The sequence below is a fragment of the Mesoplodon mirus genome, assembly GCF_964341445.2.
Source record: "Mesoplodon mirus genome assembly, chromosome: 18".
Classification (NCBI taxonomy): Eukaryota; Metazoa; Chordata; class Mammalia; order Artiodactyla; family Ziphiidae; genus Mesoplodon; species Mesoplodon mirus.
Window position 1 is genome coordinate 18,161,265 of NC_138994.1, and position 27,619 is coordinate 18,188,883.

At 52.4% G+C, this 27,619-nt stretch overlaps 3 protein-coding genes across 13 annotated transcripts; 2 read left to right on the top strand and 1 right to left on the bottom strand.

Moving 5' to 3' along the window:
* Positions 1-1,035: 1,035 nt before the first annotated feature.
* On the top strand, positions 1,036-18,620 carry SLC25A19 (solute carrier family 25 member 19). Of its 8 annotated transcripts, none has more exons than XM_082605246.1 (8): positions 1,036-1,098; positions 1,579-1,631; positions 5,855-6,024; positions 6,207-6,362; positions 8,034-8,204; positions 14,135-14,318; positions 15,659-15,789; positions 17,492-18,619. In XM_082605246.1, exons 3-8 carry the CDS (start codon positions 5,893-5,895, stop codon positions 17,702-17,704), a joined length of 987 nt encoding a protein of 328 aa, XP_082461372.1. In that variant the 5' UTR covers positions 1,036-1,098; positions 1,579-1,631; positions 5,855-5,892; the 3' UTR covers positions 17,705-18,619. The 8 variants fall into 8 exon arrangements, with proteins under 8 accessions (XP_082461372.1, XP_082461375.1, XP_082461374.1 ...); XM_082605249.1 differs by having other exon boundaries at positions 8,050-8,193; positions 17,608-18,618; XM_082605248.1 differs by having other exon boundaries at positions 17,608-18,615.
* A 1,340-nt stretch (positions 18,621-19,960) lies between these two features.
* Positions 19,961-24,231, top strand: MIF4GD (MIF4G domain containing). 4 transcript variants are annotated; one of them, XM_082602937.1, is made up of 6 exons: positions 19,961-20,061; positions 21,226-21,357; positions 22,234-22,343; positions 22,545-22,700; positions 22,792-22,914; positions 23,451-24,231. In XM_082602937.1, exons 2-6 carry the CDS (start codon positions 21,270-21,272, stop codon positions 23,676-23,678), a joined length of 705 nt encoding a protein of 234 aa, XP_082459063.1. In that variant the 5' UTR covers positions 19,961-20,061; positions 21,226-21,269; the 3' UTR covers positions 23,679-24,231. The 4 variants fall into 4 exon arrangements, with proteins under 4 accessions (XP_082459063.1, XP_082459061.1, XP_082459064.1 ...); XM_082602935.1 differs by lacking the exon at positions 19,961-20,061 and adding an exon at positions 20,227-20,364; XM_082602938.1 differs by lacking the exon at positions 19,961-20,061 and adding an exon at positions 20,227-20,364 and having other exon boundaries at positions 22,792-22,884.
* On the bottom strand, positions 24,132-27,619 carry MRPS7 (mitochondrial ribosomal protein S7). Its single transcript, XM_082602934.1, has 5 exons — positions 27,307-27,619; positions 26,574-26,765; positions 26,395-26,458; positions 25,862-26,029; positions 24,132-24,763 (listed from the first exon to the last, which is right to left on the bottom strand). The coding sequence occupies exons 1-5, from the start codon at positions 27,387-27,389 to the stop codon at positions 24,542-24,544; spliced, it is 729 nt and encodes a 242-aa protein (XP_082459060.1). The 5' UTR covers positions 27,390-27,619; the 3' UTR covers positions 24,132-24,541.

The following is a 27,619-nucleotide window of genomic DNA, read 5'->3' on the forward strand; positions in this document are numbered from 1 at the left end:
AAACCCATGTCCCTTGAAGTAGATGTACGGAGACTCAACCACTGGACTGCAAGTCTTAACCACTGGACTGCCAGGGAAGCCCCTGAAACGTTTTTAAATTGTTCAATAAAAATGTTTTGTTTGTTTGTTTTTGCGGTACACGGGCCTCTCGCTGTTGTGGCCTCTCCCGTTACGGAGCACAGCCTCCGGACACGCAGGCTCAGCGGCCATGGCTCACGGGCCCAGCCGCTCCGTGGCATGTGGGATGTTCCCGGACCAGGGCACGAACCCGTGTCCCCTGCATCGGCAGGCGGACTCAACCACTGCGCCACCAGGGAAGCCAGATAAAATGTTTTTAAATTGTGCGTCAAAATGATTGCACTAATATGAAAAGTGCAGTTTAAAAATCGGGAAGACTGTCCTGCAAAACGCTGATACTACTTGTGTGAGAGCGGTAGGATGAGTCATTTCCCCCTTCATTTCTACATTTTCTGTAATGTGTCTATATATATTTATATTATAATGAGAGTTATGCATAATAAACCCTAGGGGGAAACAAAACCTCTGTATTTTTGCCGTCCTAGTTCTGGTCTTAAAAACTCATCTATTCTTTCCCCCACGCCCTCCAGGCTTTTGCTAAACTTCCCATCTTTTCCAAGTTTAGATGATCCGGGTACTGGAACTATGAAACTTTTGAGGAAAGAGGGTCACGTTAAGCGCGCCCTAAACTTCCGCCCGCCAGCAATCTGATCCAAGACACACGCCACTCAGCGCGGCGACCTCCAACGGCGCAGCCTGGCTTCGGGGCCCTCCTCCTTTCAACGCGTGGGTAACATTTGCGCATACGCTCGCCTAGGGACTACATCTCCCAGCAGGCTCTGCACCTCGTAGGGGGACGGCCTCAGTAGCGGAGGACTACATTACCCAGCGACCCCTTGCAATAGGCGTTGGTCGGGTGACTACTGTACAACTGTTGGTCCAGCGTCTGTCGGAAGCTGCGCGGTGATTGGCCCATAAGCCCGTCAGTTACTGCCGAGCGCCGTGAAGTTTTGCCGTTAGACTGCGTGAGGGGGGAGGGAGAGAAGAGTTCGGGGAGTCGGGCCGCGCCTTCGGAGCCGGGTGAGAGACTTCTTCCTCAGCTCCGGGAGCTGCACCCCCGCTGCCCGGGGGCGCCTACACGCGCAGGTACTCTCGCGGGGGCGGGGACTGTACCCACACGTGTCGCGTCTGATCTGAGAAGCATCTTCAGGGACGCAGGAAGCAAAAACCTGGACACACCCGGGGCACCTGTACATGCGGGTACCCACCTTGTGGGCGTTTTCTTGGACTCGGGGAGAAAAAACACGCCCTGGAGCACACGTGAACACTTGTGTCCACACGCGGAGACATCTGCAGAGACCCTCAGCTGAGCACGTGGGCTCACGGGCACACACGCTCACCGCGGGGCACCTGCATACCTGAACCCCAGGGACTTACGCACGGCAGACTCACACACACACACCCCAGCCGCCCTGCCACTCACACCAGCGGCCTCCATCTTCTGGGTACTTTATTATATCATGCATATAATCATATTTCATGTTTATTTTGTCTCTTTAGATAAATATCAAGGCTTTTTGGTACAAGAAGGAAATTTTGAACAAGCAGAAAAAGTAAGGCCACTACTGAATTATATTTAACAAGACCTTTCACGTGTATAAGGACTTTTACCTTTTTGACAGAGCTTATCACATATAGTAGTATCTCGTGTGATCCTCCCAGGAATCTGGCTAGGCCGGGCCGCCATCATTCCCATTTTCCAGAAGAAAAAGCTGCGCCTAGGTTAAATAAACCTGCCCAAGGTATATGAGAGAGATAGAATTTTTTTTTTTTGCGGTACGCGGGCCTCTCACTGTTGTGGCCAGAGAAGTTGATGGGAAAGCCGAGATCTCCTTTGAGGGTCTGGGGAGAAGTTACTGGGGAGAAGTCTGGGGAGAATGGGCACATTCCTGGCGGGAGTCGGGAGATTTCATACCATTAGACTTTTTTCTCTCTTTTTTTTTATGGCTGTGCTGTGTGGTTTGCGGGATCTTAGTTCCCTGACCAGTGATCGAACCTAGGCCCCAGCAGTGAAAGTGCCGAGTCTAACCACTGGACCGCCAGGGAATTCCCCCATTAGACTTTCAATAAATGTTATTTGACAATACTTTGCTGATCGAGCCCCATGGAAATGTCTTGTTGATTTTAAGGATGGATTGGAGTGCTATTTTGGTAGTTTCAGAAAAGTGAGGGCTTGGGGCTGAGGGAATGGTGCGGACAGAGTTCCAGGGAGGGTGAGAGGAGAAAAAGAAACAATGGGGTGAAGGTGTCACTGTGTGGGCCCTAATTTCCCTGTTACTAAAGGTATTCAAGAACTAGGTTAATTCTGAGGTCTCTTCTAAAATCATTTTATGTTTACTTTTAATTGGGGTTTGGGGGGGCCATAATGAATTCAAGCAACGTAGAATTGTGTAAAGAAAAAGGGAGGGAATTCCCTGGCGGTCTGGTGGTTAGGACGCGGTGCTTCCACTGCAGGGGGCCTGGGTTCGATCCCTGGTTGGGGAACTAAGATCCCACATGCCACGAGGCGTGGAAAAAAGATAAAGTAGGGGGGAGATCTGCCTTCCCTCTTCCCTTGCCAACCCTACCCCCAAAGGTAACCTTACCAACCTGTTGGTGTGTGTCCTTATAGACTTTCCTGCTACGCTTTATACAACTGTTGAGGGTGTATGTAGGTCTTGCTGTTTTTTTTTTTGCAAAAGTGGGGTTACACTAGACATACTGTTCTGAAACCTGCTTTTTTCATGTTTTAGTCAGTTGTGGATGTCTTTTCCAGTGTGTGTTTAGCTCTAGCTCATTCTTTTTTTTTTTTAATCTTTTTTTATTTTTGACTGTGTTGGGTCTTCGTTGTTGCACACGGGCTTTCTCTATTGTGGCAAGCGGGGGCTACTCTTTGTTACAACGCGCAGGCTTCTCATTGCTGTGTCTTTTCTTGTTGTGGAGCACGGGCTCTAGGCACGCAGGCTTCAGTAGTCGCAGCACGTGGGCTCAGTAGTTGTGGCACGCAGGCTCTAGGGCGCACAGGCTTCACTAGTTGTGACTTGAGGGCTCTAGAGCTCAGGCTCAGTAGTTGTGGCACATGGGCTCCGCATCATGTGAGATCTTCCCCGCCCAGGGATCAAACCTGTGTCCCCTGCATTGGCAGGTGGATTCTTAACCACTGCACCACCAGGGAAGTCCGCTCATTCTTTTAATGGCTGCATGGTATCCCATTGCATGGAGGTGACTTAGTGTCCATCCCTCTATTTATAATCATTTGCATTATATCCAGTTTTATAAATAGTGATGCAATGCATGACATTTTACACACACATTCTAGTATTTCTCTAGACCAACGGTTCTCAATCAGGGGCAGTTTTGCACCCCAGGAGACATTTGTCAATGTCTGGAGACATTTTTGATTGTCACAAGGGGAGCGTGAGGATACTGGCATCTGGTGGGTAGAGACCAGGGGTGCTGCTAAACATCCTACAATGCTCAGGACCGCCCCCAACTACAAAGAATTCTTCATTCTAAAATGTCACTAGTGTTGAGGTCGGCTCTAGATAAAAATGGAATTAGATTTTTGGGGGTTTTTGGCCATACTGCATGGCATGTGGGATCTTAGTTCCCCAACCAGGGATCGAACGTGCCCCCTGCAGTGGAAGCATGGAGACTTAACCACTGGACCACCAGGGAAGTCCCTGGAATTAGATATTTTTAAAATATTTAGTTTCTAAAAAACCCCAGTGCCCAAAAAATGATGACACAGCTACTCAATGTAATATGATCTAGCCATTTACAATGATATTTATGAAGATCTTGTAGCAACATGGAATCATGCTTATGACATTTTGCATTTTAAAAGCCATGTACCGGGGGCTTCCCTGATGGCGCAGTGGTTGAGAGTCCGCCTGCCAATGCAGGGGACGCGGGTTCGTGCCCCGGTCCGGGAAGATCCCACATGCCGCAGAGCAGCTGGGCCCGTGAGCCATGGCCACTGAGCCTGCGTGTCTGGAGCCTGTGCTCCACAACGGGAGAGGCCACGGCAGTGAGAGGCCCACGTACCACAAAAAACAAACAAACAAACAAACAAAACACAGGTTACTAAAAGCCATGTACCGGAAAAAAACCGGAAGGGAATATGTGAAGTAAAAAGTGTTAAGATGATGGGTTCTTTTCCCTCTGTCTCTCTTCTCTCTCTTTCTGCAAAGTCATTATTATTTTTGTAATCTCTAAGTTACTTGTTTTTTGGGGGTTTTTTTTTTTTTGGCTGCGTTGGGTCTTCATTGCTGCACATGGGCTTTCTCTAGTTGCGGTGAGCGGGGGCTACTCTTCGTTGTGGTGCGTGGGCTTCTCATTGCGGTGGCTTCTCTTGTTGCAGAGCACGGGCTCTAGGCGCATGGGCTTCAGTAGTTGCAGCACGCGGGCTCAGTAGTTGTGGTGCACGGGCTTAGCTGCTCCGCGGCATGTGGGCTCTTTCCGGACCAGGACTCAAACTTGTGTCCCCTGCATTGGCAGGCAGATTCTTTTTTTTTTTTTTTTTTTTGCGGTACGCGGGCCTCTCACTGTTGTGGCCTCTCCCGTTGCGAGGCACAGGCTCCGGACGTGCAGGCCCAGTGGCCATGGCTCACGGGCCCAGCCGCTCCGCAGCATGTGGGATCTTCCCGGACCGGGGCACGAACCCGTGTCCCCTGCATCGTCAGGCGGACTCTCAACCACTGCGCCACCAGGGAAGCCCCAGGCAGATTCTTAACCACTGCACCACCAGGGAAGTCCCAGTTACTTGGTTTTTAATCATTTATTCAGTCATTGTTTTTAGAGCCTTTGGGGCATGCCAGGCACCGTGCTGGTCTCTGGAGATAGCACTGTAACAAGGGTACGTCCCTACCTGTATGGAGCCGTCCTCCTCTGGGTGGAGAGGACAGCACCTTAACAAGTGCTGTGAATACTAGAAAGGACGTGAGTACATCTTCTGGAGGGGATGCTCTCTAGCTGAGCCCTGGAAGGTGAGAGGAACCAGTCTAGGGAACAGTGGGGCTGTGTTTCAGACATGGGAACAGTAGGTCCAGGGATGGGCCGGTAGATAGGAACGTAAACAGCATTTTCTAGGAACTGCTCAGAAGCACTGAGCCCACCCTGGCTGGAGAGACTGAACCGTGGTCCAGGGTGAGGTTGAAGAGGTGGGCCTGTATCATTTTGCAGCGTAACTGAGCTCCACTGCTGTGGGCGGGCCTGCGGTGTGTGCAAAGAATGGAGAAGGGAGATGCAGAAGGGCTCAGGGCCCTTTGGATCATGGCGGCTTGTTAGAGAATCCCAGGCCCCGTTCCTGGAGTCCGTGTGTCTGAGGTTCCCCCTCCGCTCTCAGCTTGAGGCTCTGCCCTCATGCTAACACAGCCTGGGATTTCACCTCAGGCAGGAGCTGGCCATAAAGCCAGGTGTCTTGGAAAGCCAGCTGATCTCTGGAAGTGAACTGTTTCCTACCAAGCCTGTTCATTCACTCCATCAGCAAATATTAATGAGCAGTTACTGTGGTGCGCTCTCTTCCGGGCACTGGAGTTACAGGGATGGATGAATGAGACCAACGCCGTGTTTTCATGGGCTCGAATTCTAGTGGGGGAGAGAGACAAGAAACAAATGTACGGAATCAATGTCTGGTATATAAATGCTCTAAAGAAGAATAAAGCAGGATAAGGAGAGAAAAGGGATGTGGGTGCTGCTTTGGGGGGCTGGTCCGGGAGGACTGCTCTGAGGAGTGATGTGTGAGCCGGGGCCCTAAGACCTTACTCTGGTATTTACTCCTGTCTCTTTCATTTAGCCTCAAGCTGATGGACATTGTATGGGCCACAGGCAGGGATGGTGGGCTATGACCCCAGAGCAGACGGCAGGAATGTCTCCAATCTTGAGGTGGCCGTGGCTGGGTCTGTGTCTGGACTTGTCACTCGGGTGCTGATCAGCCCCTTGGATGTCATCAAGATCCGTTTCCAGGTACCCTTTTCCCCTTTTTCTGGGTAACGGGCCAGAGGACAAGTTCACTCTTTTTTGCCAAAGCAGTTCCTAGAGCTTGCAATTTTGTCAAGGAGAAGCACTCTGTTGCCTTTGTTACCTTCTCTGAAATTCCTCCTCCCCACTCCCCCCATCGTCCTGACCATTCTCACCTTGATTCCTAGCTTCAGATTGAGCGCCTTTCTCGCAGTGACCCCAACGCGAAATACCACGGGATCCTGCAGGCTGGGAGACAGATTTTGCAAGAGGAGGGCCCAACAGCATTCTGGAAAGGACACATCCCAGCCCAGCTTCTCTCCATAGGCTATGGAGCTGTCCAAGTAGGTGGCAGGGGAAGCGGCCAGGCCCCTGGGGTCACGTTGCCCAATGGGGGAGCCCAGGGTGGTGAGGCGTGTACCCGGGCTGCCCGGGGTAGGGCAGCAGGAGGCGGTCACACATTGCTCACTCATCTTGGCTGGGAAACTCCCGGACAAATTGAAGACATAGTCAGACTGAGCTGTACTACAGGCATCCCCTTCCCCACGTCCCCCAACCCTGGAGACTTAGCACCCACTGAATGTGAGGTGCTGCACCTAGGATACTGTCTTGACACCCAGCCCAGAGGGGCTTAGCAAATGGCAATACAAATGCTTTTCATTTTTCAAAATAGCATTATTCACGTCTGTGCATCCTTTGAACTTCCCGACAGCACTGTGAGGAAGGTGGAGCGGGTGCTCTGTGGGTCGCAGAGAGGTTGAGTGAGCTTCCTGAGGCCACACAGCTTGTAGGTGGCGAGGCTAGGATTAGGATCCAGGCTTCTTGACTCTTGCTCATGAGTTTGTTCAGCTGAGCACCAGTTTACCCCATGGCGTCTAGTCTGTAGCCGTACAGTAGTGGTGATGGAAATAGCGAACGCTGCACAGTGCTCATAGGGGGCCAGGCCCCGGGTGAAGCACTTCACATCTGCCACCTTACAACAGTCCTCTGGTAGGCTCTGTTGTCATCCTCATTTTACAGATGAGAAGACTGAGGCAGAGAGAGCTTAAGTAATTAGTCCAACCAACGTCACTAGCTAGAAAGTGGCACAGCAGTCCCTGCCTCCTCTTCGTGTGACATCACAGTGATTGCTCAGGTCACGTGCCCCTGCCGCGCCATCTCTGCGCCCAGCACACAGATGCTACATCCTGATGGGTAAATGCAGCAACATGTGCTCTCAGGACCCCAAGCCATCTTGAGTTGGCTGGAGAAGGATCTGAGCCCAAAGAGGGCTTACACCACAGAACATGGAATATGTGGAATTCTCCCGACAGAATTTCAGCTCCAGGGCAGAATGTTTCTCAAACAGGGCCGCTGCCAGCTGCATTAAAGGGGTCCCCAGCCTAGAGTCAGATAATGGCCATCTTTTCCCAGTTCTCAGAAAACTAAGTGATAAGTAGAATTTTCTTTTTTATTCTTTTTTTTTTTTGGCCTCGCCATGCAGCTTGCGGGATCGTAGTTCCCCCACCAGGGATGAACCCGGGGCCCCGGCAGTGAGAACACCGAGTCCTAACCACTGGACTGACAGGGAATTCCCGAGTAGAATTTTGTTTTTCTTTCTTTTTTTTTTTTTTTTTAAATATTTATTTATTTATTTATTTGGCTGCGTCGGGGTCTTAGTTGCAGCATGCAGGATCTTTTTTTTTTAGTTGCAGCATGTGGGATCTAGTTCCCTGACTAGGGGTTGAACCTGGTCTCCCTGCATTGGGAGCGTGGAGTCTTAGCCACTGGATCACCAGGGAGGTCCCCCAAGTAGAATTTTCTGATATAAAAATTTTCTCATATATTTTCTTAACCCTTGGGTATTTGGCTCTGCTCAGAGTATGAAAGGGCATCTGAGCTTTGCACAGTTATATGTTTATTGTATTCTGACCCTACTCAAGAAGAGTATCTCCTGGCCCCTAGGATAGGCCCCGCCTGGGTCACGGGTGCATTCTGGGGGGTGTTTTCCATGACACTGTCACACACTCTTGCAGTTTTTGTCGTTTGAAGTGCTCACCGAGCTGGTGCACAGGGCCAGCGTGCGCGATGCCCGAGACTTCTCCGTGCATTTTGTGTGTGGCGGCCTGTCTGCCTGTGTGGCCACCCTCGCCGTGCATCCTGTGGACGTGCTACGCACCCGCTTTGCAGCGCAGGGTGAGCCCAGGGTGAGTGGCCGGGCCAGAGAAGGGGCGCCCAAGGGACGAAGGGCGTCCCAGGGTGGGGGCTGTTTTCCTTAGGGGGAACAAAGCCGGGGGGGACCTGGGGTCTTCAGGCCGTCCTTCAGCCTGTTCCTGAAACCCGTGATGGTGCTTGGCACCAGGCAAGGTGCTCACAACCTCACCGGGGGACACAGAACCTGCAGGGGAAACAGAGCAAATACCAAATCGGGACCGGGAAGGCGTCTGGGAAAGTGAGACTTGAGATCCTATCGCTGTGTTATTGGGAGGGAGGTTTTGGTTTCCAGAAAGAATGGAGGAAACGGGATCATTGAGTCAGACTCGAGGAAGAACTGACTGAGTGAAAGCAAGGGGTTAAACCCTCAAATAGACGCACCAGCCCCCCTACGCCCACCATAATCTCTGTTTCCTGGACATACATAAGAATAGCGTAGGATACTGTTGACGGGGAATGACGTTTTGCTTAAGAATTTGATCTGGGACCAGCTAAGAATAACTGTGGTTTCAGCTCTGCCAGTTTTTTGTGTTGCCTGGGGTGGAGATCCTGGGTTGGGGGACCTCTTTTGTTTAGGAGACATTCTGATAAATATTTTGGTTCAGAAATGCAAAGTGCCCCAGGAACAGTCTAGAAGAAAACGACTGGGGCATGAGAGCTGGGTCACTCTGTGTGACACTGCAGTGGAAAATAGAGGTTTGGGGTGACTGCCCTGGTGGAGAAATGAGATGAGGGGTCCTAGGAACCGAGTAGAGAAATGGAGGGGAAGGATGTTTATAGAGGGATGTTATAGAGACCTCAGCAACATGGTAGCTGCTGGGATGAAGAGAATGGCTGGTGACAGTCCTTCAGGTTGCCTGTTCTGCATGTGCTATAATCCTCTTCTGTTACTTTCCAACCTTTAGTACAAGTCTATGAGAAGAAAAAAGGGAAAACATCATTAAGAAAAAAATAGCATATTTCTTCTTAGGCTTAGACAGTTGAGATGTTGGATTCTAGATTCTGGAATGGCTGGAAAATTGTGTGTGAAAGTGAGGGGAAAAGATTTATTTAAAAATTGCAAAACTCTCCACCTTCTTTAGACTAGTAGCATCCATAGTGTAAATCCTCACATTTCTTAAAAAATCAATAATCTGGGCTTCCCTGGTGGTGCCAATGCAGGGGACACGGGTTCGAGCCCTGGTCTGGGAAGATCCCACATGCCATGGAGCAACTAAGCCTGTGAGCCACAGCTACTGAGCCTGCTCTCTAGAGCCCGCGAGCCCCAACTACTGAGCCCGTGCGCCACAACTACTGAAGCCCGCGCGCCTAGAGGCTGTGCTCCGCAACAAGAGAAGCCACCGCAATGAGAAGCCCGTGCACCGCAGTGAAGAGTAGCCCCCGCTCACCGCAACTAGAGAAAGCCTGCACGCAGCAACACAGACCCAACACAGCCATAAATAAATAAATAAATAAATAGATAGATAGATAGATAAATAAATAAATAATCTATAAGGTGTATAAAGGTTAAAAAGACATAGTTCTTCCTGAATTATAATGAAAAAAACATCAGCCGCCCCCCTGATTCTATTCCCCAGAGGCAACCACTTTTAATATTTGTGTGCTTCTTCCGTAATTTACTTCCTAATTCAAAGTAACATGCTCTTTCTCTTTCTTCCTTTCCATCTCAGTTTTAAGTTATAGACATTAACTACTGACTACTACTATGGAAGATGAGGATTTAACTCTTTTACCATCACCCTTGGGTGTGCTTGTGCTTCCTCACCTGAGTACAGTACAACTGATTAATCGATTTTTGGCTAAATCAGTACTCAGTGTTTATGCTATTACGATTATGTAAATGTTACTGCTGAGCCTCAAAATATATTATGATTATGTTTTCTTTTGTATTTTTGTCTTTCCTGAAGTTGGCAGTTGCTTTGTATTTTATTTGTTTTGCTTTCTACATGCTTATCACAAATTCACTTTCAAACAGTCTCCCGATAGGGTGAGCCTGTGGTCATCAGTCCCATGTTTTTATGGAGCCCCTCCTAGAGCCCCCCACCCTTGAACCCTTCACCCTATGGCTTTGATCTGGACTGTTTGCTCCAGGACTATGACCAGCTATTCTCTTAGGAATTCTCACGTAGGAGCCCATGTCTTCTCTTTCTTGATTAGTCCCTCATTTTGGTGGAGCACATCCTGAGTATAGCTTCCTTACAGAAGCCTGATAGAAAATGCCTTTATTTTCCCCTTATACTTAACTGATGATCTGGGTGTAGAATTCTAGGTAGCTCTCAGTATTGCTGGAGAGGCATCCAGAACCATCCTGATAACTAACCCTTTACATGAAGCCGTCCACTTCGCCCTCTTGCGAACTTTCAGGATCTTTTTTTTTTAAACTTTTTTGTGGCCCCACCATGTGGCATGTGGGATCTTAGTTCCCCAACCAGGGCTCGAACCCACGCCCCCTGCAGTGGAAACGTGGAGTCTTAACCACTGGACCACCAGGGAGGTCCCTCAGGATCTTTTCTTGATCCCTGGCATTCTAGAAATTTACCAGTGGAGTGCCCCAGGGCGGGTCTCTTTCATTCATTGTGATGGGCACTTCCTGGGCCCTTTAGTCTGGACACATGTTCTTCATGCCTGGAAAATGGTCATGAATTATTTATTCACAACTGCCTGCCCCCTGTTTTTTTCTTTTTCTTTCTTTCTAGAATTCATGTCAGTTGGACACTAGACATCCTGGATTGATCCTCTGATTGACTTATCTTTTATTTACCATTCTGGGAGGTTTCCTTACTTTTATCATTTGGGCCCTCTGTTGAGTTTAAACAGTGTCTGCTAACATATGTTGGTTCCTTAGAACTGTCTTTGGTTTGTTTTAGTCAGGTTTATTAAAGCATAACTTACATGCACAGTAAAATCCACTCTTTTTAGCGTACAGTTCTGTGACTTTTTTTGCGGTACGCGGGCCTCTCACTGCTGTGGCCTCTCCCGTTGCGGAGCACAGGCTCCGGACCCGCAGGCTCAGCGGCCATGGCTCACGGGCCCAGCCGCTCTGCGGCATGTGGGATCTTCCCGGACTGGAGCACGAACCTGTGTCCCCTGCATCAGCAGGCGGACTCTCAACCACTGCGCCACCAGGGAAGCCCAGTTCTATGACTTTTGACAAATGCGTACAGTCACGTAACCACTACCACAATCAAGATATAAAACAAAAGTTCCATCTCCCCCTGATTTCCTCCTGCCCTTTGTAGTTTGTCCCTCCCCACCTCCAGCCTTCAGTAACCACTGGTCTGTTTTCTGTCTGAAGTTCTGCCTTTTCCAGAATGTTACATAAATGGAATTATATCCTGTGTAGTCGTTTGAGTTGGCTCCCTTCACTTGGTAGATGGATTTGTGATGTGTCCGTGGGGTGCCTGTGAGTAGCTGGCTCCTTTTTATTGCTGAGTAATATTCCATTGTGTGGAAGGATTGCGGTTTATTAGTTCAGAGACTTTGGGGTTGTTCTCCAGTTTGGGGTGTTATGAATAAAGCCACTATAAACATTCACACACAGGTTATTGTGTGAACATTTCATTTCTCTTGGGTAAATTCCTAGGGGTGGAATTGCTGGTTGTATGGTAAGGAGTGTTTCATTGTATAAGAAAAAAGCAAGCTGTCTCCTGCATGGCTGTGCCGTTTTGCCTTCCCACCAGCAGGTCCAACGGCTCCTTATCCTCACTAATACTTAGTATTATCCGCTTTGTATTTTAAATTTTAACCATTCTAAGTGGTGTGAATAGTGGTATCTCATCGTGGTTAATTTAAATTTCTTTAATGTTGAGCGTCCTTTTACCTGCTTATTTGCCATCTATATACCTTCTTTGGCGAAGTATCTGTTCAGATTGTCCATTTTTGTGTTGGGTGGTTTGTTGTTTTTATTTTACAAATATTTTCTGAGTCTGTGGCTGTATTTTCCTTTCCTTACAGTATCTTTTGAAGAGCAGATGTTTTTAATTTTGATGAAGTTCCATTTATCTTATGGATTTTGCTTTTGGTGTTTAACCTAATTAACCTTTGCCCAACTCAGAGTCACAAAGATTTTCTCTCAAGAGCTCTTTCTTGTCTGAATCTTACCTCTTTTTAAAATAGATCCTCTGCTTTTATTTTTTTTTTTAATTTAAAAAAATTTTTAGGGCCTCCCTGGTGGCGCGGTGGTTGGGAGTCCGCCTGCCGATGCAGGGGATGCGGGTTCGTGCCCCGGTCTGGGAGGATCCCATGTGCCGCGGAGCGGCTGAGCCCGTGAGCCATGGCTGCTGGGCCTGCGCGTCCGGAGCCTGTGCTCCGCAACGGGAGAGACCACAGCAGTGAGAGGCCCGCATACCGCAAAAAGAAAAAAAAAAAAAAAAAAAAAAAAATTTTTAAATTAATTTTTATTGGAGTATAGTTGATTTACAATGTTGTGTTAGTTTCTGCTGTACAGCAAAGTGAATCAGTTATACATATACATATATCCACTCTTTTTAAAATTCTTTTCCCATATAGATCATTACAGAGTATTGAGTAGAGTTCCCTGTGCTATGCAGTAGGTCCTTATTATCTATTTTATATATAGTCGTGTGTATATGTCAATCCCAATCTCCCAGTTTATCCCTCCCCCGGCCCTTTCCCCCTTGGTAACCGTATGTTTTCTACATCTGTGACTCAATTTCTGTTTTGTAAATAAGTTCATTTGTACCATTTTTTTTAGATTCCACATATAAGCGTTATCATATGATATTTGTCTTTCTCTGACCCTCTGCTTTTATCATGAAGGTGATGCCTTCTCTGTGGTCTCAGGATATTAGTTAAAATTTCATGGGTGGTTTCTTTTTTCTGTAGTTTTCTTCTGCTATCTATACTGTCTCTTGCTTCCAAATGACTTCTCCTGCCCCTCATCAATCATTTTGGCCTCTGTTTTGGGGGGAGGCTTTCCTCAAATGTCTGGTGACTCTTGGCTGCCAGCTTGGTGTTAAGAGGGGACACAGAAAGTAGAGTGGGACTCTGGCACATGGGCAGGCTTGTTGCCCGATGGCCCTCCTCTGAGGCCCGGCCCTTTCATGCAAGTCCCCAGGGTGAAAGCCTTCTATGTGGCTGCCAGCATCTGGGAGCCAAGTGTGAAGAGGGAGCATCTGGGAGCCAAGTGTGTACTGTCCCTGCTCAGTACAGACTTCCCCTCGGTCACCCTCTTGTCAGTGCCGTGCTTCCCACACCCACAGCAAGGCAGATTCAGCCCCTCTGGTCCACTGCAAAGACTATATGGCGAATAGAAGTGCGCTAAAAAACCAGCGGCTCTTCATGCATAAAGATCACCTGTTGATGGTTTCAGAAAGGTTAAGTATAGCATATGGCAAAAAATCCAAATAGCATAAAATGGTAGCGAATCTCCTTCTTCCCCCGTCCCTCCCCTGTCCCCCTGTTTCCCGCTGTGGAGGTAATAATGTTACTGTTCCTCCTTTCTTGTGTATCCTTGTGGGGGATAGTCTCTGCATACAGTTTGTTTCCTCCACAGACACTATGCCTGCTCTTCATGTCCTGCTGGGTTCACTTAACTGTATATTTGGGGGAGTCTTCCCTATCGATCATCTAGATTGCAGCTTCTGTTGTAATTGCTACACTATGTTCTTTTGAACAGGTGTGCCATAATGTATATAACCGATCACCCAAGAGTGGACTTCACACCTTTTGCTGTTCCGCCTACCTTTGTGCACTCCTTGGCATATCTCAGTCGTGTAAATAGCTAGAAGGGGAGCTGCCAGACAGTTCCACCCTTGGAATTTTTGTCCAGCATTTTCTTTGTCCTCCTGGCAGGAGAAGTAATGCTCCTAGTAGCTGGTTTCTGGACAAGGGGAAATACAGCTGGTGGGCTGGCTTCTTGGGCTGAAACGATGTCGCTCATCATTGCGTGTGTGGTGTCCAGGTCTATAAAACCCTGCGAAACGCCGTGGTGACCATGTACAGGACCGAAGGCCCCTTGGTCTTCTACAAAGGCTTGAACCCCACCTTGATCGCCATCTTCCCCTATGCCGGGTTCCAGTTCTCCTTCTACAGCTCCTTGAAGCACGCGTATGAGTGGGCCATGCCAGCCGAAGGAAAGAAAAACGGTGAGACCGGCCTCATGGGAAAGGGAATCTGGGTCCCACTCCGCCCCACTCCCAAGCCATAGCATCTCTTTCTGAATCAGGTAGGAAGTAAAGTTTTCCTGCAGAAGCTAAGACACCACAGATCTCTGAACCCCCAGTTCTGTAATACAGCCAACAAAACAAATCCATTCACTCACAGATGACTTTATTTCTTTCAGCTCTTGCCACTGTTATTTCCAACTACTGGTCATGGTTTTCATTTTTGTCAAAGGTCCAACTTGCAAACAGCCTGGTTTTGCTTAAGTGTTTGGTTTGGTTTTCGTTTGGGGACTCTGGGGAGGGGGATGGGCATCCTGTTCCCTCCCAAGCCTTGAACTGAGTCGCATGGCAGAGCCTGCGGCCCATTATTGCCTCCAGCTGGGGTGATGACTGTTAAAGGCACACAGCCCTTCTGCCACCAGCCTGTCCAATCAGCAGTCCATTGTCGTTCCTTTTTTAAATTTTTTAATTTATTTATTTTTGGCTGCGTTGGGTCTTCGTTGCTGCGTGCAGGCTTTCTCTAGTTGCAGAGAGAGGGGGCTACTCTTTGTTGCGTTGCGCGGGCGTCTCATTGCAGTGGCTTCTCTTGTTGCAGAGCACGGGCTCTAGGTGCACAGACTTCAGTAGTTGTGGCACGCGGGCGCTAGAGCGCAGGCTCAGTAGTTGTGGTGCACAGGCTTAGGTGCTCCGTGGCATGTGGGATCTTCCCAGACACGGGCTTGAACCTGTGTCCCCTGCATTGGCAGGCAGATTGTTTTTTTTTTTTAACTTCTTGGCTGCGTTGGTTCTTTTCTTAAAATATTTATTTATTTATGGCTCTGTTGTGTCTTCGTTGTTGCGCATGGGCTTTCTCTAGTTGCGGCGAGCGGGAGCTACCCTTCCTTGCAGTGTGCAGGCTTCTTATTGCGGTGGCTTCTCTTTGTTGTAGAGCACGGGCTCCAGGCTTGTGGGCTTCAGTAGTTGTGGCACGTGGGCTCAGTAGTTGTAGCTCGCGGGCTCTAGAGCACAGGCTCAGTAGTTGTGGCTCATGGGCTTAGTTGCTCCGCGGCACGTGGGATCCTCCCGAACCAGGGCCCGAACCCATGTCCCCTGAATTGACAGGCAGATTCTTAACCACTGCGCCACCAGGGAAGCCCTGTCTGTTGTCATTCTTCCTGAAAGTGGTTGTGTCTGGTTCTCTCGCTCCTGGATTAAATTCTTCTGAGATCGAGGATGCTTGTAGGTTTTGGTTTTCTGGTCGAGGATTAGACTGTAAAACCTTGAAGTTTACCCTAGATTGCATTTCTCTCATCTTTGCCCTCCATCCCACTTCTCTGGTTCAGGGAACTTCAAAAACCTGCTTTGTGGCAGTGGAGCTGGAGTCATCAGCAAGACCCTCACGTATCCCCTGGACCTCTTCAAGAAGCGGCTGCAGGTTGGAGGGTTTGAGCAGGCCCGAGCCTCCTTTGGCCAGGTGAGATGTCCTCCTGCAGAGAGCTCTGATTCCAGCCCCTCACTGGGCACGTGAAGGAACTGGGTCAGCTCCTGTCCATTGGGCAGCTTTCGCCCCCATAGCCCTCTCAGCCCCTGCATGTCCCCGGTGTCGATGAAAAATTAATCAGTTGATCTAAGAAAGAATCGGAAAATTTTATTCCAGCCAAATTGAGGATTATAACCCGGGAAGAGCATCTCAGAAAGCTCTGAGAACTATTCCACCTGCTAGAAGTCAAGACACAGTTTATATAAGTTTTTTGAGACACAGGGCTGTGCATCAAATGACGTTTTTTGGGGGGTTTTTTTTGGCTGTGTTGGGTCTTCCTCTAGTTGCAGCAAGTGGGGGCTACCCTTTGTCGTGGTGCGTGGGCTTCTCATTGCGGTGGCTTCTCTTGTTGTGGAGCGTGGGCGCTAGGCATGCTTCACACGTGTGGAGCACGTGCTCTAGGCTTCAGTAGTTGTGGCAGGCGGGATCATTAGTTGTGGCTCGCGGGCTCTAGAGCTCAGGCTCAGTAGTTGTGGCACACGGACTTAGCTGCTCTGCGGCATGTGGGATCTTTCCAGACCAGGGCTTGAACCCGTGTCCCCTGCATTGGCAGGCGGATTCTTAACACTGCACCACCAGGGAAGCCCCAATCATTTGTTTTATTTTTAAGATTCCGCATAAAAGTGATAACATACACTGTCTTTCTCTGACTTATTTCACTAAGCATAACACCACCTAGGTCCATCCGCGTTGTAGTTTTATTCCTTTGCATAAATAAACATGTTTAACAAAAATGGGGTTACACACACTGTTTTTTTTTTTTTTTGCGGTACGTGGGCCTCTCACTGCTGCGGCCTCTCCCGTTGCGGAGCACAGGCTCCAGATGCGCAGGCCCAGCGGCCATGGCTCACGGCCCAGCCGCTCCGCGGCATGTGGGATCTTCTCGGACCGGGGCACGAACCCGTGTCCCCTGCATCGGCAGGCGGACTCTCAACCACTGCGCCACCAGGGAAGCCCACACACAAGGTTTTATAACCTCCTTCTTCCAGTTACCAACTTGTCTTGAAAAGATGGTTTGAACTTGGATAGGGAGAGTTGGTGAGAGCTCAAGCCAGAGAAGGGAGGCCCTGCTCCTCCCAGAGCTTTAGCGTGAGCAGGTGTGGCTGGAGGTGTGCAGGTGCTGAGGGTGGACCAGTGGGGAAAGGCAGATCAGGGAGGGAAGTTGAGGCCAAGTGGTGAAACGCCCTGAACACCACGCCGTGGGGCTTGGACTTGATTCTTTGTAACGTCATTGTCATCATCAGCATCAGGAGTTACTGGAGCTCTGGGAGGGGGGTGAGGCTTGAGTAGAGCTGTGCCTCAGGGACACGGGTCTAGCAGCAGTTTGTGGTCAACTGGAGGTGGCCAGGCTGGCACCGCTGGTCAGGCTCAGAGCTAACGAGGGGCCGGTTCAGATCTACTGCTCAAGGGGGACCAGGAGGGATGGGCGCACAGTCAGAGGCACCCCTGGGAAGAGGGTCCAGAGCTCTCTCTGGGTCCTTAAGAGCCACTGTCAGTGGAGCCTCCAGGGCAGGAAGGAGCTCTGTCCAGTGCTGATTTCCAGGCACTTCCTCTGTTAAGTCTGAATTAGCCCATTTGGAAGAGAAAGAATGAGGTTAACTTATTCTGTCTTTTTTGCATTCATTCCTTTGTCCAGCAAGTATTTATTGGGTGCTTGAACGTGCCAGGCTCTGTGTTGACAAAAGAACAGAGCTCACACCCATGTTGCCATCACCTCCTCTCTCCTCAACTGGAGAACCTTCCTCTCCCCAGGTGCGAAGCTACAAGGGCCTCCTGGATTGCGCCAGGCAGGTGCTGCGAGAGGAGGGTGCACAGGGCTGCTTCAAAGGCCTGGCCCCCAGCCTGCTGAAGGCTGCCCTCTCCACCGGCTTTGTGTTCTTCTGGTACGAGCTCTTCTGTAACCTCTTCCACCACGTGAAGAAGGCAGACAGCTAGCCTCGAGGGCAGGAAGGGTGGCCTGAGGTCCTTCCCTGGAGGGGCCCTCCTGAAGAACGCTTGATCTACCACCCGTGTTGCACTGAGAGGTGTTGCCCAGCCCCTCCCTCCAGGCCAGCTGTCCCAGGCACGAAGAGCCATCGGCAGCAGCCTGGATTCCACCAGAAGGGCAAAGGGGGTTCTCTACGGGAGAGCACGGGGTGAACGCAGGACTTGGTCTGCGTGGACCCAGCCCCGCCAGCCAGAAGGAGCTGGACGTTTCTCCTCTGTGTGGCGCATACTCAGGGCAATAGCTGCCCTCCTGCACGCCTTCGCTCCGGCTGCCCAGAGAACTCTCCTGTGTCTGGGTGGGCCGCAGCTTGAGTGTGAGGCTGGGATCAGGCCTTTACGGGGGTCTGGTCCCCACACCTGGGTCCTTACTCCGATTATTTAATAGACATTAAAACTAAAAGCACGTTCCTTATCTGACTCCTCCATCTTCCCTTGCAAATCACACCCCTTCTCCCCAAGTACGAGGGAAGGGATCCCTGCCTTCCCTAAACTCTACTTTTCTCAGCAGTTGCATCCCTCAGGCAGCTTTGCTTCTAGCTCTGGGGGAAGAATCCCAGCTGAATCAGTCACTTTATAAACTCCACCCTGCTCAGATCTTTGTGTCTATAAAGGCACCACTCGGGCTGTTCTCTCCCTGGACAGGCTGGTCGCAGCCCGTGGACCTCTAGGGAGAGCAGACCCCAGCAACCCCACAGGCAGTGGGAGGATGTGCTGACGGGGAGGGTGCGCCGGTAAGGGCAGCAGCCCGTTTCCCCCATCTACTGGGATCACTCCTCTTTCCCCGTGGGCTGGATTAGCCCTCCTGGGTGGGTGGGAGCTTACAGCTGGGCCAGTGAGCATCTGCTGCCCGCTCAGGGTGCTCGTGCTGGGTCCAGCGTGGTGCTGTGTGCACCCTCTGTAGTCCCAGAAAGAGGGGGTTGAGCAGGCAGCCTGCTGCGTGCACAGTTGGTGTTCCAGGAGTTGTCAGGGCACAGGAACCCGAGACAGACGCCCATCGAGGCACAGTTAGGGGTGTGAGAGGAGGAAAATCTACAGAACACACCCACCACTTTCGACCCCAAGTCTCGCCACCCCCAGGGCAGCCTGGCCTGAGAGGCTGGCTGTGCAGGGGGAGCCCCGTGCAGGACTTAGAGCCTGACCTCGCCTCAGCCCCGGCTCCAGCCTTTGAGCAGGTCTTGGGTGGGTGTCACGGCTCTCGGTCCCCATGGATCCTGGGCCCTTTCTCACCATTACTTTTTCGCCTCTGGTCTGGGGCTTTGTGATGTGTCTGATCCCCATAATCCTGAAGCTTCCCTGCTCTTGGTTGCTGATTAAGAAGGTTCACCTGTGGCTGGAGGGCTCCCAAACCCACAGGGTTTTTGGCAGGCAAGGCTTGCAGCTGCAGGGAGGCAGCTGCCTGGATGTATTTTTTATGAAATTCCACTGAAGTAAACTTTGTTCTCTTCAGCTCTCCCACTCATTGGTTTCTTTTGCTGCAGCTGAGATTGTCTTCCTCGTTCATTTTCTGGTGACCACTTTGGCAGCTCTTTGAACAGAAGGAGCGAGCTTTGGATACAGGAGACCGCCATCAACACTTCCTTCTCGTCTAAGCGATGGGACGAGACAGTTCTTTTCCAGCCTCTTCTGTATGCGCTCCTGCAACCCAGGGCTGACCTCAGAGGTGGCCCTGTCTGGGCTGCTGGGCCCGCGCCTCTCCCCCCGGCCCGACCAAGACGGACTGAGCCAGGGGCTTGCTCAACCTCAGGGTCACTCCCAACACCTTGGGCGCCGCAAGTTGGCAACTGGGATCCTTTCTCTTGGGCTGGCCCATTGATTTTCAACTTATTTTACCAATATCGTTTGTACTTGGAGTAGGAGAGCGGCTTAGTGGGACTTGATCCAGCCCTTGCGACCTCCCTGCCTTCTCCGCTTTGGGGGGAGGGGGTGGGAGTGGGGAGCACACGGCCACCACCTGTGAAGTTCTGCCCCTCCAGCCCTCTTCTCTGCCTTCCCACCTTTCTCCCTCCCGCCGCCCGGCTGCGGACCACGCCTTCCGCAGGCCCCTCCCACGCCGTGCGGCCGGGCCAGTCCCCTGACCCCGTTTTAACCTGAGCCCTGGCGTGGGGCAGGGAGAGGGAGAGTGCTAGCGCTCAAGACCGAGGGCTTAATGCGGGCTGAGGAGCAGGTCCGCCCCAGTACCGAGCAGCCGGTGTGGTCCCGGATAGCCCCTGGGAGAACCGGGTGAGGAGAGGACAGGGGCGGTGGGAGCAGTGTCGCGGGCGTTCTGCGCGGCCCCATGCCAGGAGCCTTCGGGCGGGCCTGGCCGGGCGGCGAGGGCAGCGACGTCGGGGCTCCGGCAGGTGGCGCTGGCGAGGCGGCCCCAGGCCCCGCCCCGCCGCCCCGCCGCCCCGGGTCCCGCCGCGCCACCGCGCTAGGAAATGACCTAAGCGGCGGCGAGGCGCCAGCAGTGCTGCGGAGGCGCGGCGCGCACAGCGTGCCCCGCGAGCGGCCTTCGGGCACGCGGGCGCGGCGCCGGCGCGGCAGGTGGGTCCTGGCGCTCCCGCCAACTCTCCAGCCCACGGGAAGGGCGTTCGGGAAGCTGCCCAGGTCTGGAGACCCCTAAGGACCTCTCCTTTGGCCATGGGGGAGGCACCGAGTGCGGAGAGCGGACTCCAAAGGGGACCACCTCTGGGGACACGTCACTCGCTCCCCTCCTTAAGGAAGGATCCAGAATGGAACTCAGGACTCTCAGGGAGTCCTGAGGGGGCAGGGCCGAGTTTCTGCCACTCGAGAGGCCAGTTTAACTAGTCCGTCCCGGGGAGAAGCTGGCCAGGACGAGTGGAGTCAGGGTGGCAGAGACGCTTCTGCACCCAGCCCTCTGGCCGGCCCCACCCCGAGGGCTTTCTGGGCCGAGGACTCTGACTAAAGGGAGGGAGAGGGCTGCGGAGAGGGGCTTGGACCCCTGCTGGGACAGAGCTGTCCGAAGCGTGGAGACCCCAGCCCTCTCGCTCGCCAGGAGCCATGCTGAACCAGCAGCTTCCAGGTCGGCTTATATATAGGCAGGGGAAGTATTTAATATCCACATATCCACCCTCACCCCACCCCTTGGTATCAGCTGAGAAAAACCCTGCCTGCTGCTGGGACTGGAGGGTAGACGCATTCACCCTTCATCACTTTATTCTTGTGTAATCCCAGAAGCTACAGGGGTTCTTTAACTGAGCAGCAGGTGCCTGGCTGGTGCCCAGTCTCCACCAGAAGCCAAGCTTGGCGGGCACCCAGCCAACCACTGAATGCCATGGACTGCCCAGGAGCACCTGTCTCAAACCCTGCCGCGGGCCGGGAGAGCTGGGAGCCCTGGCCCCGTGCACCACACCTGAGGCCTCTCCCGCTGCCTCTCCTCCCCAGGTGCTGTCATTAGTCCCAACCTCGGAAAGAGCTGCTGCAGCTGGATGGTCATGGGGGAGCCCAGGAGAGAGGAGTATAAAATCCAGTCTTTTGATGCAGCGACCCAGCAGCTGCTGAAGACAGCCCTCAAAGGTGAGCATGCGGAGCCCCCTGAGCCTGGGCCCAGAGCCACAGAGAAGGGGCCAAGGGGCCAGGCCTGGAGTACTGAGCCTTCGCCCGGCTTTGCCCAGCCCTCTCCCTTCACTTTCTCAGAGTAGGAGGCAGCAACGTAATTCTGGAACTGGAAGACAAGCTACATTTAGGCCAGTATTGGGCAGTGTGAATCAGAGAGTCACCCCCTCAGATTGTAAAGCCTTTTTTTAAAGTTTAGGTGCCCATGAGAGGAGAGTGAGGCACAGAGAACACAGTTCCTGCCCCTCAGGTCCTTCCGCTGGACCTGGTTTGTGCGTTGCTGCAGCCAGCTCTCTTGAACGTGCAGAGCTGCCTGACGGACAGAGGATGGAGTGTTCTGCTTGGCAGGGGAGCTACAGTGATTGTCCTGGACCAGTGCCTTCTTGGCGGCACTTTCAGGACAGAAGTTTGACTCAGCTAACGATTAGCAGTGCCCATCACGTGCCAAGCTGAGCCTGTGGGGAGGCCCTGCCTGGCCCGCTCTTGTCAGGGGTTCGTGTGTGTGTATTAGAAGAACACTTTCTTCTGTGAAATGGCTGTCAAAGGCAGTCATTCGGTGTTCCATCCTCAACCCAGGGCTAGGAAAAGATGTGTCCTAGAAAAACGAGGGTTCTTTGATTCTCTAACAGCCACATAACCCTCCCTGTTTCTTCTGACTGGGCCATCAGGAGGCCCACGGCTGCAGCTGCTCCTGTGTGGTTTCCTGTTTCCTGGTCTCTTTAACTGGAAGCGTATAATGGGAGTGCTCGTCTGTGAACATCTCGAATCCTTCAGAAGCAGGTGGAGGCAAATGTGATAATTAAGCAGCTCTAGACTCCCCACCTGTCTTTACCCTAGATCCAGGTGCCGTGGACTTGGAGAAAGTGGCCAATGTGATTGTGGACCATTCTCTGCAGGACTGTGTATTCAGCAAGGAAGCAGGACGCATGTGCTACGCCATCATTCAGGTTGGGTGGGGCTGGTAGAGAAGGGGACGCTTTGAGGAAGGTGCTTCAGCAGTGGGCAGAGGCCTGGCCAGCAGGGCAGAGATGCAAAGGGCTGGCCTCAGAGGCGAGAGAGGAGGACAGCAGGGTCCTCGGCCTTGGAAGCTTGGGTGGAGTTGCGACGGCCCTGTGACTGCCCTTCACCGCCCTTTCCCTGGCTCACAGGCAGAGAGCAAGCAAGCAGGCCAGAGTGTCTTCCGCCGTGGACTCCTCAACCGGCTGCAGCAGGAGTACCAGGCTCGGGAGCAGCTTCGAGCCCGCTCCCTGCAGGGCTGGGTCTGCTACGTCACCTTTATCTGCAACATCTTTGACTACCTGAGGGTGAGGCCCTGCCAGCCACATCCTGTGCGGCACAGACGGCCTGTCTCCTGTGCCACTAAGCCAGGCTCTGGCCCCTGCTCTCCCCCTGTAGGTGAACAACATGCCCATGATGGCCCTGGTGAACCCCGTCTACGACTGCCTCTTCCGGCTGGCCCAGCCCGACAGTCTGAGCAAGGAGGAGGAGGTGCGTGGCCCTAGCACAGAAGGCTGCGAGGTGGGCTGCCTCTGGCTTAACTCAGAATGCCCGCCCACTGTTTGTGGAGACTTTCGAGGGCACCACTTGCTGGGGCAGGAGCCTGGTGGGGGTGTTTAAGGCCTGTCACAGTCACAGGGCAAGCTGCTAGGCCTGGAGTTTATCTGGAATAGAGCGCAGCCAAAACCTCCTGGTTCAGAGGTTTTGAGTAGGAAAGCCAACCTATGATAGGACTGGTGAGAGCGTCAGCCAGCTGTGGATACAGATGACCCCAAAACCACACCAGGGTTGGGGGGAGGGGGTACAAAAGTGGGGTTCAGAGCAGTTTGGAAACAGGGCCTGAGTCCAGCCTGGCCCAGGTGACAGACCTTAAGTCTCTGAACTTGCTTCCTTTCATGTAAGACGTGGACAGCACCCACTGGGTGGGGTGAGGATGAAACAGGGAAACACGTGTACAGGGCTAAGCCCAGTGCCTGGCGCACGGCGAGCGCTCAGTAAATAGCTGCTCTGTGTGATGGGGGGCCCTGCCCGGGGTCACCTCCTGCTGCCCCCTGCAGGTGGACTGCCTGGTGCTGCAGCTGCACCGGGTCGGGGAGCAGCTGGAGAAGATGAATGGGCAGCGCATGGATGAGCTCTTTGTCCTGATCCGGGATGGCTTCCTGCTCCCAACCGGCCTCAGCTCCCTGGCCCAGCTGCTGCTGCTGGAGATCATCGAGTTCCGGGCAGCGGGCTGGAAGACGACCCCGGCTGCGCACAAGTATTACTATAGCGAGGTCTCTGACTAGGCCTCCAAATCAGGCCTCCTCCTCAGCAGCACCGGCCTTTCTTCCACCCACCTCCCAACCTGGCAGTGGAGTCTTTGCCTCTCCCAGACTTTTTCCCCTTCCAGACTTTGAAAAGCACCCGAGATGTTTCCCACGTATGCGGTGGTCCCACCCTGAGCACCTTCGCTCCGATTCCAGGATTGGGGAAGACACCAAGCACACCTGCCCCACGGTCCCATCAGCGTTTCTCTCCCCTCACCTTCAACCTGGGCCAGGCAAAGAAGGGCACCTCCTGACAAGCACTGCACTATGTAACCTTTCGTACAATAGCTATCTTGGTGCCTCAGTTTCCCCATCTGTAAAATGAGTACCCAGAGCCATTGGTGGGGTGCTTGGGATATCAAAGGGGAGAAGTAGAGTCACACCAGAAACTGCTTTTTATACATTTTGTATAAGGACCACTTTGGAACCGAGCACGTTTCCTCCAGTTGGTTTTAATGAATGGCAATACCACATCACATGCTACACCAGCTCAGGATGAGCATTTTCTAATAAACTTTTTCTGATACTAAAACTGCTTCCTTTCGTATCAACCAAAGGTCCACCCCAAGCTGAAGGAAGAGAAGGGCTGGATGAGCCCTAAGTTTCTTGGGGAAAATCCAAGTTGATATGTCCCCTCTTTGCAAGGAGATGGGGCAGGGAGAGCGAGTTCTAGCCCCGCCAGAAAGGACTAACAAGCAATAAACGTGCTGCTCCATCCTTATGAGGCCCGCCTGCCCCTGAAAGGCAAGTATACGCTTAACCCACAGGTATTTCGCGACGTGGCGGTGGCTCACGCCGCTCCTTAAGGCAGCGCGCTGGGCTCCTCCCGGCTCCCCCGCCCGTTACCACCAGCGGTAGTGGGCCAGCGCGCGGTTGGCCTCGGCCATCTTGTGCGTGTCGTGCTTTCTCTTGATCACAGGGCCCCGGTTGTGAAAAGCCTCCAGCAGCTCCCGGGACAGCTTCTCCGGCATCAGCATCCGCCGGTGCTTCTTCTCCCGGCACTCAGTGATCATCCACTTCATGGCCAGGAAGCGGCGGCGCTGGTCGGCTAGCGGCACAGGGACCTGGGAAAGATGGGACCCGGGCAAGTTAGTCTAAGAACTTGCCAGGACTGCGGCCCCCCTCCTCCTAGAGCTCTTATGAAGCAGCCACAGGTCCGCTCTGGGCCAGCCCTGGCAAGGCTGCTGAGGAGGGGGCCTGTCTTTTCCCCTCTGAGCCTCTCTCACCCCTGGCTGACCTCGGTGCAGCAGACATCAGGCATTCATCGAGCAAACGCTCCTTGAGTACTGGCCTCTTGCACCTCTAAAGGGAGCTCAGCCAAGCTGATACAGGCACCACTGGGAAAAGCCCTGTCAGCTGGGCATGACTTAGCCAACAGAGATCATGCGTGCATAGGAAGAAGACCCTCTTGTCCAAGAATCATTTGCCAGGCCCCCACTATGTGCCAGGTACCATGCCGACCCTCGGGACACAGACGTTAATGAAAAAGTCTCTACCTTTAAGAAGTTTACATTGAAAAAGGAAAGACAAGAACACCGGATTATGACGATGAAATATTAAATGGCATGACAGAGACACCTAGTTCAGTTCAACAAACGGTGATGAAGCATCACTCAAGCACTACACCAGACACTGGTGTATAAACATGAGATATAGGGCCTCCCTGGTGGCGCAGTGGTTGAGAGTCCGCCTGCCGATGCAGGGGATACGGGTTCGTGCCCCGGTCTGGGAGGATCCCATATGCCGCAGAGCGGCTGGGCCCGTGAGCCACGGCCGCTGGGCCTGCGCATCCGGAGCCTGTGCTCCGCAACGGGAGAGGCCACAACAGTGAGAGGCCCGCATACCGCAAAAAGAAAAAAAAAAAGAAAAAAAAAAAAACATGAGATATAAACATAGTCCCTCACCATGAGAAGCTTATAGTTTAGAACACAGAATGCTGAACAGAACGGGGGGGGGGGTGGGCCTTCAAAAGAGGTCACTTGGATACTTTTTTTTTGCTCTCTTCCATCTTCTGCCTGTAATATTTACACTACGGGACTCAGATGAGCCGATCCTGACACTCCCCAGTCCTTGGAAAGCTTTCAACCTTGGCCCAACTCTGCCCACCCCCACCATCTCGTTTCACACATGAGCAGCCCCGCTTTCCCGCCCTGACCACTCACCTGATAGAAATGGCCACCCTTGAGGATGGATACCAGCCCAATCACAGGCTCACAGTTTTTTAGTGCTTGGTGGAAGATGGTGTAAGGGTTGCGTTCAATGGTTGCCTGTTCCTCTGCAGAAGCAGCGTGGTACTTCTCAAACTGTTTCCTTTTCACAGCTTCCAGAGTCTGCAAAGGGATACAGTGGAAGAGGCTGCCCCAGGCTCCCTAAAAGGTTAACCCAGCTGAGCTAGGACCTTGCCCCTTACTCCCATCATCCTGTTCTTCTGGAGCTGTGCAGCTACTCCTTCAGCACTTCTGAAACAAAGATCCTGGACTAGGACAGAAAGAGCAGGCTAAGATTTGTCACATGGGGGTAGGGAATGGCAGTGGTTGACTCCTGCAGGACTTCCTTAAAGCCCCCATTCCATACATAAGTACATGGAAGTTAATTTTAATGAAAGTATAGGATGAATTCTTTTTTATGTTAAAATTAAAGAGCCAAGTACAAAGCTATGGGGAAAACAAAGATGAGAAAGAGAGGTACTGGTTACCTGTGTCATGAGGGATCTGGCCAGTATTTTGTTTCCTCCTTTCATCATCATGTTGGTGAATTTACTTCAAGGAGAAAAGCAACATGTTCAGCTCGCCAGGACTGTATCAGGGAACCCCTACTGCAGACCCTCCCTGGTACAGTTCCACTCCGCAGAACAAAAATTTGTTTCCTTCTAACCTGATCACTGGGTCTTCAAACACAGAGCTTGTTCTCGTCGCAGGGGCAGCTTTGATAACCTGAGTCTTCCTGAGCTCCCTCTCATACTTTTCCTCCTCAGTCAGCGCGGCCAAGGGCTTGCGGTAATATTCCTTGTCAATCTGGGGATCCTGGCATTCAGGACCATAGCGGCTCCACCTCACCTGGGTTAGCCTGGGAGGCGAGGGGGAGAGGAAGAGAAGGGCAAAAGCTGACTCCACAAGTGAAAAGGCTTGACTTAACGACAGGCATGTGTGCCAATCCGCCGAGTGACAGCGGCGTGGACACCGCCAGCCAAAGCTGAACCGCAAAACGTCTGGCTCTTGTCCCCAGAGGTAGGAGGACCTCCCCCAAACAGGCCAGGAAAGTCTGCTCCTCAAGTGCCAACGGTAAGGACAGGCTCCTGAACCTGAGGATAGGCAACCCGCCTATGCATCTCTCCCCCCAACTCCCAGCACAGAAAATCCCACCTCTGAGTTCTTTACCAAGATCGCACTTGCCGTTCCAAGTGAGACCCCCTCGGGCTGGGAGCAGTCACTAAGCCTTCAGATTGACTCAAAGTCACGCGGCTGGTTAAAGAGGCTTGGACTCAGATATCCCGGCCCCCAGGCTCTCTCCTGGAACCCGCGAGGCCTGCCTGTGGCTCCCCCTTCCTTCCCAGCAGGTCTCTCCGTGAAGACACAAGCGGCCTCCCAGCTGCCCGCCGCCCTCTCACCCTGGAAGCCTCCGGACAACACTCCGCACGCCCAGCAGCAAGCCCGACCACCCTCGCACAGCCGTCACCGCGGAGGCAGCCATCTTGGCTGGCCACGAGGACCCTAGAGAGGCTGCCCTCGGCGTGCCTGAGCGAGTGACGGAAGACGGGGAAAAGGCTCTACAGGGTCCTAACTCTGTGCATCACCCTATTAATCTGAGCCTTAAGAGTCTCTCACTCCGGGGTCTAAAGCGAAAAGTCAAAAGGAAACATTCGCTCTCCCATTATCCGTCGCAGCCTGGCGCGGCGCTCGGTAATCTCAGGCCCCTATGCA

Bases quoted from the DNA above. Each gene is read 5' to 3' on its own strand.
- SLC25A19 (XM_082605246.1), top strand. From the start codon at position 5,893: ATGGTGGGCTATGACCCCAGAGCAGACGGCAGGAATGTCTCCAATCTT. The intron at 6,363-8,033 runs GTAGGTGGCAGG...ACACTCTTGCAG, and splicing joins TAGGCTATGGAGCTGTCCAA to TTTTTGTCGTTTGAAGTGCT. The intron at 15,790-17,491 runs GTGAGATGTCCT...TCCTTTGTCCAG, and splicing joins CCCGAGCCTCCTTTGGCCAG to CAAGTATTTATTGGGTGCTT.
- MIF4GD (XM_082602937.1), top strand. From the start codon at position 21,270: ATGGTCATGGGGGAGCCCAGGAGAGAGGAGTATAAAATCCAGTCTTTT. The intron at 22,344-22,544 runs GTTGGGTGGGGC...CCTGGCTCACAG, and splicing joins TGTGCTACGCCATCATTCAG to GCAGAGAGCAAGCAAGCAGG. The intron at 22,915-23,450 runs GTGGGCTGCCTC...TGCCCCCTGCAG, and splicing joins CTAGCACAGAAGGCTGCGAG to GTGGACTGCCTGGTGCTGCA.
- MRPS7 (XM_082602934.1), bottom strand. From the start codon at position 27,389: ATGGCTGCCTCCGCGGTGACGGCTGTGCGAGGGTGGTCGGGCTTGCTG. The intron at 26,459-26,573 runs GTTAGAAGGAAA...TTCTCCTTGAAG, and splicing joins TTTGAAGACCCAGTGATCAG to TAAATTCACCAACATGATGA. The intron at 24,764-25,861 runs GTGAGTGGTCAG...CATCTTTCCCAG, and splicing joins AGGGTGGCCATTTCTATCAG to GTCCCTGTGCCGCTAGCCGA.